The 12,478-nt window shown below is 35.9% G+C and overlaps 1 protein-coding gene across 2 annotated transcripts in view; it reads right to left on the bottom strand.

Moving 5' to 3' along the window:
* Window positions 1–12,230, bottom strand: part of LOC137400128 (tetratricopeptide repeat protein 13-like) — a 61,026-nt gene extending 48,796 nt beyond the window's left edge. For both annotated transcript variants that reach the window (XM_068086441.1, XM_068086442.1), the window contains exons 1-6: window positions 11,672–12,230; window positions 11,456–11,532; window positions 8,771–8,858; window positions 3,004–3,074; window positions 2,418–2,573; window positions 962–1,081 (exon numbers count right to left, since the gene is read on the bottom strand). In XM_068086441.1, coding sequence (XP_067942542.1) covers window positions 962–1,081; window positions 2,418–2,573; window positions 3,004–3,074; window positions 8,771–8,858; window positions 11,456–11,532; window positions 11,672–12,161 — 1,002 coding nt within the window. In that variant the 5' untranslated portion in view covers window positions 12,162–12,230. The remainder of the gene's footprint in view (window positions 1–961; window positions 1,082–2,417; window positions 2,574–3,003; window positions 3,075–8,770; window positions 8,859–11,455; window positions 11,533–11,671) is intronic.
* Window positions 12,231–12,478: the final 248 nt, after the last annotated feature.

The following is a 12,478-nucleotide window of genomic DNA, read 5'->3' as shown; positions in this document are numbered from 1 at the left end:
GTATCTCAAATATGGCTCGTATGTTAGTGCTAAAACTTGCTTAAAAGCTGGCTTGTATCTCAAGTTTCTCGTACGTTGGAGCACTCGTAAATTGAAGTATTACTGTACTTTGGTATTCCAACTGATGTCGAAAGCAGTGACAGTGAAGGAGTGGTGATGATATTTTCCTAAAGATTCTTATAAGATAAGCCTACATTATAAGATTAACTATTCGATTTTACAAAATCGAAGTTTATAGTTTCCGATAGTGTGTGATATGTTACTGTTATTATTTTCCAATAGATTATGTTGGTGATACTATGGCTGTGCCCAGAATCGACAATACTGCTACACCATTTTTAATATCTGCAAAATTAAGGATAAGTAACACATTTTGTGATAGATATACAACTATTCCCATGACAGCCAGCTGAAATCTGTTTAAATATTTAAATTAAGCAAAGTTTTTTGTATATAAATCCAGAAATCCAGATAAATATCACAATTCCTTGATATTGGTTGCTATGAAATTTTTTGAAATGTAAACAATATTGTGCATTGGTTTTCATTTCTCAAACTTTAACACCAGTTTTCTCAGAGCTATGCTTTAGCAATAATGATGAATGTGAAATCAGTTTATTGACCATAAAATCTGTTGCTAGAATCAAGTTTTTTTGCAAAATAACTGAGAATTTTCTCCTTCCGCTAGTGTAGATAACTCCAAATCTTACACATTGACTTAATCATGGTTTCTGAGATCATGACTCATTTATTCCATGAAACTGTGGACGTTGAAGCAATTTCTGACTTTTGCCAAACCAGATTCACTCGATAGGAAGGATATGGTATTCAGCGACAAGAACAAGTTGAGACTTGCTATAAGACTAGTATTTCCATCCTGTTGCAGTGGCTGGCCGATAGACAGGTTTGTTTATTTACAACCTTTAGATGTTGCTAAGCTAACAGCTACGTAAAAGCTTACCCTTAACTGTAAGTGACAGGAGCCTTTCATTTCGTAGAACTCAGAGTTATTCGGGTACAGGGTTATACCAAGATCCAACGTTTCCAGGGCATCGAAGAACTTTGCGACTGCCAAAAGTACCTACAAGAATTGTGAACACAGGTTGAGGTTATGAAACACTTGATATCGTTAACGCTGACCGGTTCTCAGAGTTAAATAGCTAAGAATAACAAACATTGCAGAAACAGGTTGCATACTTGTCCTTACCTTTCATGCAAACATACGTTATGTCAAAAGTATCCGCTAATCATATGACAAACAGGCAAAAAGCACCAATGATTGGTTGGTTTGTCCAATACTACCGAAGAGATAGTGCACTAATTTGTAGAGTACTAGTGGCTAGTGTACTGCACTACTTCTATGTGGAACTACGAAAGATGATTCTTAACCAATAAATATATTTGCTGAGAAAAGACAACTCTTTGAAAAGGCAAATGCATAATAGAGTTTCTGAAACGTAAAAAGTATATCCTGATCTTTTTTTAACTTAAAATTATAAGCATATATAACCAAAAATATGGTTTTAAATGAGTAAATATGTATACAAAGAAAAGGTTGTTGAACTTGGACAAAATACTTTAGATTGAGCTCAATGTAATATTACTGTATTAAACGCATTTATTTCCATTGTAGGATACGCTTTTAGGCAACAAGTTCAGGGAAAAACTCTGTGTTTTAAATTAATTTTACAAAGTCAAGTGGATAAACATAATTAGCCATGGAAAAGCGTGTGTATACAATAACGATGAGATCTACAGACGAATAGGATTTTAATTGAATAACAAGTTGTTGGACTGTTAATGTGACTGTACAGATTAAATGAGTGGGTGGATGAATGAGCCAACAATCTATCGTCTATATGACAACTCTCAAATACCAAACTCACAGCATCTTTGTACTACTTATTTATGGTTTGCAAGCCATTTTATAGTCCTATAATTTGATTGGCAACATTTTAGGAGCGAGTGCCAAATGCTTTAGACATAAACATTAATTTCCTTGACTTAACGAATTGATGACAATAGTTTTAAATATCCTCAGTATACTTACTAGCAACAAGTTTACAAAACTGGCAAAAAATTCGGAAAAACTAAAAGTTGATTATTTGTCGTAACTAAGGTTTTAGTTGGTCAATGAAAAAAAAATTGCTTCCTGATGTTTCAGGTCACCAAGCCCCTCATCCACACTGATACTCTTTAGTTGAAAAATTATTTTACCAAACAGCAATAAACCATAAATTTCACCCAATAAGGCTTTCTTGTTACATACATATATTTAGACATAAAGAACATGATTTTCATATCATTTTTAATTTACATCAAAATTACTGCAATACGAAATGAGATATTTGAATATCTAGCTTAACTTAGCATTTGCATCGGCAAAGTGACTGAGCTATTAACAATTGAATACATACAGCGGACTTCCTGTAGATAGACCACTCATTTGTAGGGTCCAACTCAAGCGCCCGATGAGCATCATTCACAAGAGATGTTATGGCTCCCTCACTAAAGCCTGACCGAGCAGTTGCCAAGATTCTGGCGTGTAAAAGTCCGATGTGTTCACCTTGTTCCTAAACCAATCAGCTTCTATTTAGAAATCATGTAAAGCAAACAAATTCAAAAAGCCAGTGAAGTTACGTTTGGACTTTGTTGGAAACTTTGGGCATATCTTTAATCACTTCAAGCGCTAATCACTTCATAGTTCCAGATAGGAAGAGAGCAAAAACAAAAAAGAAAAAAGAGAGGAAGAGAAATGAAGAAGCAGAAGAAAAGAATCAAAAAAAGAAAGGAAAAATCAACAAGAACAGAAAGGAGAGAAAGAAAAAAAAGAGGAGAGAGAGAGGAAAGACAGGAGGTAAAAAGGACAAAAGCAGAGAGTCCAGGTAGAAAACATGTAGCTATTCTGGCACCTAGTAAGATTCATTTCAAACAGTAACCAATGCATGATAGAGATGGGTTTGATAAGGAAAAGTTACAAAGCAAAATTTAATAAGCACAAACCTCCATAGCGGCTGTAGCATATTTTACAGCATCTTCTGGAGAATTAAACTGGGACATCGCTATAGCCTTGGCTAAAATAACAGGTATTAGAAATGTACTGCATATGCTTAAAAGGTCAGCTTGTGTGGAAAGCAATTGTCCAGCCACCAATAAAAGTTGCGCTATACAAGATTTGAGAAGCATTGTAGAGAAACATTATGTTAAAGATCTAACTAGATCAACTTTCCAAGTTTTTGTCATTTAACACTTTGAATCCGAATATTGTACATGTATACACAATGTACACGTATACACATTGTACATGTATACACATTGTACATGTATACACATTGTACGTGTATACACATTGTGCATGTACACACAATGAATTATCACGGCCCAGACCTCCACGTGTTAACTCAGGTATTACTAACTGGCTCGATGCGCCTGAGAATATTTTAATGTTATTAAAGTAGATTGAAACTGATCTTGCTGGTTAGGTTACGCAATGATGACAGATCCTTTCAGCTACCAGAAGATTGCTCATAGCATATGGAGATGTTAATAAAATACTTCGAACAAATTATACGTGAGACTTTGGTCTAATATTTCAAAACGCAGTGTGAAAGAGCTAAAAATGATCATAGCACTAATTAAAGCTAGTCTTTGTGAACTAAAAGAGCCAAAGTCTGGACTAGGTGCAAAATTGTATAATTACGAAGCTTTAAAAACTTGCTTTTACTGCCGATCAGCTTTTGACACTTTTTAAGGCTACATTTTAACAATTCTCAACATAGGATATAAGCTACTGCGCTGTTAGTAATACACAACATCTAGCCAATAGCAGAGTAGCATAAACTTTTACATTCTTTCATTTAAACAGCTTCAGATGAGTTACAATTTTAAGCATTATTCGACATCTTAAAATGTTTGTTTTTCTTAGCTATGCTGGGGAAGAAAAATAGAAAAGTTCTCAAGACTCAGTCCTCTGTTAATGAATTAATGAATTACAGATGCTCAAAGACATGAAAAATGTGATGTTCCGGAAAGGGTGAAACGAAAACCCTTTCGCTGATGACCAGAATTTTTCAAACCAACTTTTTATACAATCAGCGTGAATCAAATAGTTCCTTTGCCAGTAGGTAAGAGGCATATTGAATATGATTGGATATTCATATTGAATTCAGATCACAATTAAAAAAGCATTTGTTGACAACTTATCTTTCACTATACCCCAGACTTTGCTTAGATTTTACAATTTCAAATGTTGAACCGCCTGCAAGGAGCAAGCTCTTTGCCATAAGACATATTGCAAGTTTATCATGGTTAAAAGCTAATATTGGCAAGCATCATTAAACCATTAGCTTGAAATGAAATATTTTGTCAGTCAGGGGAAAGTGTGCGTTCTTGTACAGCCAAACCTCGATTTGCTATCAACTCAACATATGAATTAGTTGATGTATGATGGAAACTTAAAGGTTGACTTGCAACACAATTCACATTACAGTTATTTGGTATCATGAAATTCACCATGTTTTACTCTGCTGTGTTCTAGGTTCAAAATATGTAGAAATGTGATTAAAAGCTCTTAAAAGTTCAAAAACGAACAGTTAAAAAAAGCCGTAGGTTGAAATCCCTTTATTTTAGTGACGCACTCACTTATTATTATTAATAGTGAGTGCGGAGTTATTGGTTTGAGACGTGATGTTATCACGTGAAATACAAGGCTCAATATAAAACGTCTCATAGTACTAGTTTATGACAAACACTTCGGGTTCTCCCGGAAAGCCCTTATCAAATATAGATGCTTGCTACTTTACAGTTTCGTTTCAGCTTGGTCTCATCTTTTAGTCATAATCTGATCATGTGACCCATACTTCCTGCCAAATGGCGCGAACAATTTCTGCAGCATTTTCCGACCATCACAGGTGACCAACAGGCTTTTCATATTTATCAGAGGATGAGATGCATCCCCTCGAACTAAGGTTAAAAAATTGAGCTGACTTTAGGCTAGGTTTTGAGTTATCAGTGCTCAAAGTGACAGCATTACAATAATAATGAAATAGACGCGTAAGGACAATAGACATGGTTTTATTAAATGCGTGAAGTTTATTTGTGAAAATATTTCGAAGAATGAGGTTGCATGAAAGTGTACACAGAAGCACATCGTGTTCATTTACGTCAAATTTAAGCCATTTTGAGAGGGATTCCAACCTACAGCGATTTCTGCGATTAACTGTTCGTTTTTGACCTTTTAAGAGCTTGTAATCCCATTTCCACCTATTTTGTACCTACAACACTGCAGAGTAAGACATGGTGAACTTTTTGATACCAAATACCAAGTAATGTGAATTTTGTTGCAAGTCAACCTTTAAGCAAATGTTGAACATGCCATGTTTGAAAATTTTCGAAGCATTAGATTTCTACATAAAAGTCAAAAATCTAATGGAGATAAAAAACAGCCTGTTAAAACAATAAAAATCATATAAATTGAATTATTTTGAACTCTATTTTATTAACATTGGAGTAAGTTACGCTGCATATGTTATCACTTACTCTACTACTAAATTTAAGAATTGCCGGGTTACCACTTTCATTTATGTGTTCTTAGGCTAAAGTAATAAAAACTGCTTTTTATCTAATTATTATTTTCTTGTGATCATTACTACCCTAGGACATTTATATTTTGCTATTATTCAGTTTCGTGAGTAGCATACAGAGTAAAATTTTGCAGCAACTTAATTTCACAGTTCTGATGAGTGCGAAAATATAGTGATGTGAAAATAAATGCAGTGAAACAAACATAATTAGATTCCTCAGGTTCAGTTCACCGATAAAAAAATTTCAATTTGGGACTAGTTTGTAATTGTGAACCTCAGATAGAATGGTGTGGGCAAGGTCGATAATGCAATTTGATCGCTTGGTGCCATTTGTTTCTTGAACTATCAACAGGCCCGCATTCCCTGGGGCAGCTGGCCGGCTGAGCCGCCCCAACTTTTTTGGGAATTTTTCACGGATAAGTACAGTCAAACTCGCCCTCGGATAAAATGTAACATTTCATCTCAAACACAAGGTTAACTTGAACGGATTTGTTTCGTCAGTTCCAACGCAATGATAAATTGCTTCAGATAACTCGACCTCAACATCATTTATTCGAAAAGTTATTTGCCCAACGGCCATAAACAGGGTTTTTATCGCTGTAGAATATCACTTCATTCCAAGCCATAGAGACAAACATCAACTTTTAGTAGTTCTTAGGCGTCATTATTATCATCATCAGCAGCAAAATATTCTTGTTAACGACTTTTATAAAGGTTTGCAAAAGATCAAGTCTTACCAAACACCCGCTTGGTCATGTCCCATCGAAAGCGTAAAAACCTCCAAATGAACTTAAAATAAAATCCGCAAAATTGATTTTTGTTAAAATGCTTAAAAGAAAAAGTTGTCTTTTTTCTGAGCGTTTTAACTGCGGTCAAGTTTTGCCTATTTTAATTTAAAAACGTCTCGTCAGTCACATCACCTAAAACAAAACAAATCTCAAAAAATAGAAAAATGTTGATACTTTCCAATAAAATTTTTTAAAACTTCACATGAGAGGCCCGGCTGAGGCCCTACATGAGAGAAACCTGTTGGGGGCTTACACCGCCTCCCTCCACACCCCTAGGTGTTAATAACTAGTCGCCTAACATTAGCTGCCCCAACTTGCATTCAGTGAATACAGGCCTGACTATCAATGAACAAAGCTATTTAATTTCGCTTTTTCGCTCGATCGTTATGATAGTTTAGTTTCGCGCATGAAATTTTCGTGAGAGGATGACTCCGCGAAAACGCAAAAGTTAGATGAGGCGAATACATAAGTGTCCTAGGGTATATTCATTTAGTTGATGCATAGAATATATGATTTAACATTTTAATTCTTTACATACCTTTATATTATCTACTTTTTTTATCTGCTGCGTGTCATAATTTATGGTATTTATTATTGCTTGTTAAACAAAATACTAAGAATTCTTAATTGCTCCAACAAATGATGATATTGACATGCAGAACAAATATTAAAATGAATTAACTTTGCATGTTGACATTTGAGTGTACAAATAGAAGCAAATCTCTTTCACAAAGTTAGATTCTTTGACGCTTGAATAATATTAAACAGTACTTCATGCTTTCTTTTGTTATTTTAAAATCTTATATCTCTAAAATACTATTGCGAGTGGTAGTAATGGTGAAAAAGAATGAACACCAATGTGTTGCTTAAAATTCAGGCAAAAAAATAGAAAAACATCCCTAGAATCTCCAAGTAAAGTATATTAAAAAAGCTATGAAGCCTTCTAGCAGTTACTGAGAGGAGAAAAGTAAAAGCATTGCAATAACACAGCCTAAAACGAGTAGGAGTAAAGAGAATAGGCAATTAAAAACAATGTGTAAAAAATATACATAATATAAACCAAAAATGTAAAAGGTTATGATGATATAAATTTTATGAAGTCTAAGAACCTTCAACTCTTTCAGATTTTCAAGTGAAGCTTCAAAAACCTTACCTCTACTATACCTGCTAAGCTTGTTTCAAGTATTGCACCTTACCTCCACTATACCTGCTAAACATGTTTCAAGTATTGCACCTTACCTCTACTTTACCTGCTAAGCTTGTTTCAAGTATTGCACCTTACCTCTACTATACCTGCTAAGTTTGTTTCAAGTATTGCACCTTACCTCTACTTTACCTGCTAAGTTTGTTTCAAGTATTGCATCTTACCTCCACTTTACCTGCTAAGCTTGTTTCAAGTATTGCATCTTACCTCTACTATACCTGCTAAGCTTGTTTCAAGTATTGCACCTTACCTCCACGATACCTGCTAAGTTTGTTTCAAGTATTGCATCTTACCTCCACTATACCTGCTAAGCTTGTTTCAAATATTGCACCTTACCTCTATTTTACCTGCTAAGCTTGTTTCAAGTATTGCACCTTACCTCTACTTTACCTGCTAAGCTTGTTTCAAGTATTGCACCTTACCTTCACTTTACCTGCTAAGCTTGTTTCAAGTATTGCATCTTACCTCTACTTTACCTGCTAAGTTTGTTTCAAGTATTGCAACTTACCTCCACTTTACCTGCTAAGCTTGTTTCAAGTATTGCACCTTACCTCTACTTTACCTGCTAAGCTTGTTTCAAGTATTGCACCTTACCTTCACTTTACCTGCTAAGCTTGTTTCAAGTATTGCATCTTACCTCTACTTTACCTGCTAAGTTTGTTTCAAGTATTGCAACTTACCTCCACTTTACCTGCTAAGCTTGTTTCAAGTATTGCACTTTATCTCTACTCTACCTGCTAAGCTTGTTTCAAGTATTGCACCTTACCTCTACTTTACCTGCTAAGCTTGTTTCAAGTATTGCACCTTACCTTCACTTTACCTGCTAAGCTTGTTTCAAGTATTGCACCTTACCTCCACTTTACCTGCTAAGCTTGTTTCAAGTATTGCACTTTATCTCTACTCTACCTGCTAAGCTTGTTTCAAGTATTGCACCTTACCTCTACTTTACCTGCTAAGCTTGTTTCAAGTATTGCACCTTACCTCCACTATACCTGCTAAGTTTTTTTCAAGTATTGCCAGGGCTGCACCTCAGTTCTTCTGTCTTTAGTCTAATGGTGATTTGACAATAACAGTTTCTTTTTATTGCTTTTTATTTTATCAGTTTAGCTTCTTTTCTATGACCTAGATATAGAAAATGAAACCTATGATTTCATTTTCTATATCTAGTTGTACGCTGTTTTATATAGTGCACACACCTATGGATCGGTCAACTGTTTCATCTCCAGTTGCGAATGAAAACTTTGCTCCAACATTTTCTTCTCTCAGAAGGTAGTTTGAAGCCAACTAAAAACAGAAAATAGTGAAAATATTAATGATATTTACCGCTTCGGAGAGCAGCTAAGAGAGTCATTTAACATCACACAGATACACTCTTTTTAATCACCTCATCTTAAATAGAAAATAATTGGCTCAGCAGCGATGATGCTGGAATTAGCGGGTCAGAAATCCACCTCAGATACATTCAAGGCTAAAGGGCTCACTCGGCTAGATGCACTTTGGTATTTGCGGATTACTTAAAAAGAGCAACAATTTCTCAAGGCTAGCAATCTTTCAGCACTGGAAATTTACAGAATGCTTCTTATAATTAGTGAGAGTTGTTTCCACAACCGGCACTAGCATAAAGGTAGAAGACAATTTCATCCATGTTAGAGATACAGACAGTGTTGAGACTTCAATGACCATCTCTAATGTCAGGTTGCCTACCCCCATAAACGCCCTGCTTTATGAAAAGTAAGTTGCTTCTTGCCTACTTTTGATTAACATGATCTACAAAAGCATGCCTCTATATGGGCGACATACTGCCCTCTAACAGACTGGCAATCACAAAAAAGTAGGCGTAGGGACAGCAGAATAACAAAAGCTATAAACTGAACATGACTCCTTGATGATGACTAACTTCCATTTTTTCAGTTTAATGAGCTATCAGTGACTCATGTCACAGCTGAAGAGATGACTCATGTGTCAACTGAAGAGATGACTCATGTCTCAGTTGAAGAGATGACTTATGTCTCAGCTGAAGAGATGACTCATGTCTCAGCTGAAGAAATGACTCATGTCGCAGCTGAAAAGATGACTCATATCTCAACAGAAGAGATGTCTCATGCGTCAGCTGAAGAGGTGACTCATGTCTCAGTTGAAGAGATGACTCATGTCTCAGCTGAAGAGATGACTATGTCTCAGCTGAAGAGATGACTATGTCTCAGCTGAGGGAATGACGATGTCTCAGCTGAAGAGATGACTCATGTCTCAGCTGAAGAGATGACTCATGTCTCAGCTGAAGAGATGACTATGTCTCAACTGAAGAGATGACTATGTCTCAGTTGAAGAGATGACTCATGTTTCAGCTGAAGAGATGACTTATGTCTGAGCTGACGAGATGACTCATGTCTCAGCTGAAGAGATGACTATGTCTCAGATGAAGAGATGACTATGTCTCAGCTGAAGAGATGACTATGTCTCAGTTGAAGAGATGACTCATGTCTCAGCTGAAGAGATGACTCATGTCTCAGCTGAAAAGATGACTCATGTTTGAGCTGATGAAATGACTCATGTCTCAGGTGAAGAGATGACTCATGTTTCAGCTGAAGAGATGACTAATGTCACAACTGAACCCTTTCACTGTCGTAGACGCATAAACGTGTTTTTGTGGGACGACTGCCATAGACGCTTTTTTGCGACTTCCCCAGCATTTGCGTAGTTACCCAATTTTATTATTCGTTGACAACATAACTCATGGTCTTTAAGACTTTTATGAAATTGACAGTGTTGTCCGAAGATTTTTCTATAAAATTAGCCTAAAATAACGAAGCAATTTTAAACTTTTGTTTGAGAATTTTTAGTTTAAAAACGAACATTTTTTTCTGTGAGTTCATTGATTACCGCGCGCGAGTCAAAAAACTGGTAATTAGTTTTGTTGATGACATTATAGCCAATTCAGATTTTCGTGATTATACAAATAATTAAAGCAGCAGCACTCTCTGATAGTGAAAGTAATAGTTTTGTAAGAGTAAGGAACATTATGGAGGATCGTTTCAGCTTCGCATCGATCGTAGCTTCACATAGCTTTATCATCTCACAAAGTATAGATTCATTGAATTTTTGCATAGCAATGCTGGTTAAAATGTTGGCAAAATAAAATATGTAACAAAAATTTTCTAGGTAGAGATTGAAAAAAATACTGTTTCCATATCATGGAGCAATATCGGCAATTTTCGGTAAAATGGCTGGCACTAGGCAGATACCCAAATTTGTACATGGTTGGCAGTGAAAGGGTTAAGAGATAACTGGTATCTCAGTAGAAGAGATGACTCATGTCTCAGCTGAAGAGATGACTACGTCTCAGCTGAAGAGATGACTACGTCTCAGCCGAAGAGATGACTATGTCTCAGCTGAAGAAATGACTATGTCTCAGCTGAAGAGATGAATTTACACATAAAACATGTACGTGTACAATAACGGGCATTGAGAAAGGCACAAAGCACCTGTGTGTATACTGCATAGAAGACAAGTACTGTGAACTGCAACTTTGAAGTGCCTACACTCTGTAAGGCTTGTTATTATTTCATCATATCGTTTTAAACTTCGAAATGCAAAAATACGATGGAATGTACTATAAAAAACAGACAGTGCTGGTAGATGATGATGTCTCTATGATGAATCTTTTAAATGTTAATTTCAAAAAAGAAATTGACACAAAGCATGATAAATTAAGTCAACCATGACAAGAATAGCTCAATAAATAAGAACAAGTATGCTGACTTCTAGCGCAGTATTAAGACAATATGCTTCTATCTTGCAAACTCTGAATGTAACATCGGACGGCTTCTTTGAAAAGACTCAAGAAAACTTAGTTAAACAGTAAGAGCTGTGTATAACCTTACCTCCAACAAATTTTCAGAGCAGTGCTTTCTGTGTAAAACACAATGGAGATAAAACCGGCATGATTCTTGAGTACAATCTAAAAGGCAAGAAACCAAAAGAGTATTGATTTATGAAGATTAATTGTCAATGAGCAAAATCATCATTAAACAAATAGAATTTTTCATTTAATTACATAAACCAAACTCACCGCTAATAGATTCAAAGAATATACTTACCATTCTGGCTATATGCCGAATCACTAAACCTTGTCAGACAAGATGGTTCATTCCTCAAAGATGCAACATGTATGTCAATAGAATATCCCTCATTATGGTTGACAATCTCATCTTTTAATGGCAGATCCATGTCTGAACATGGCTTATAAAACACATCTAAGACGTCAAATCGCAGCTTTTTTATTAGCTTCAGATTGACTATGCCACTTACAGCCTCACTGAGTTTAAGAGTGTGATTGGAATACGAAATTGTATCAATCATGCGTTGAATATCCGAAAGGCTGTAAACCTTATCAGTAGATACTCTATACATGTCTCTCATCAGTTGATTGTCCAACAACATCGAGCTAGAACCATCGAAGTCGTTCAAGCCAGGTGTTTTATAACCTTGGCTCGTATAAGCTTCCACGACCGAAAGCTCGATTATTGATACAAACAGTATAACAGCACAACAGAAAAACGTTGTGAACGTATCAGCGAGATGTTTCATGCTGTTGGATATCGCTAGTGCCACAAAAGAAATTATATGTATCTACCCATCTTCTAATCCTACATGCTAGCGATCGGCCGACGGTTCGTGTGATTGCGGCATGAACTTGAAACACTAAAACACAGCACGTGGTGTTGGCGTTATACAGTAATAACCAAAGAGTTATTATTCGGTTTAATTTCAGGAAAGACCATAGACGTATTGTAATACGCTCCTCGGAACAAGGGTTTTTCCTAATAACGTTGCGCGTGCTACATTGTATGGCACCGCTATTACGCCGAACCCTAATCGACCTGAATTCGGTCAGAGTTTGGAAC

The sequence above is a fragment of the Watersipora subatra genome, chromosome 7 (assembly GCF_963576615.1).
Source record: "Watersipora subatra chromosome 7, tzWatSuba1.1, whole genome shotgun sequence".
NCBI lineage: Eukaryota > Metazoa > Bryozoa > Gymnolaemata > Cheilostomatida > Watersiporidae > Watersipora > Watersipora subatra.
Note: the sequence above shows the minus strand (reverse complement) of the source record. Positions and strands in the feature narration are given on the sequence as shown.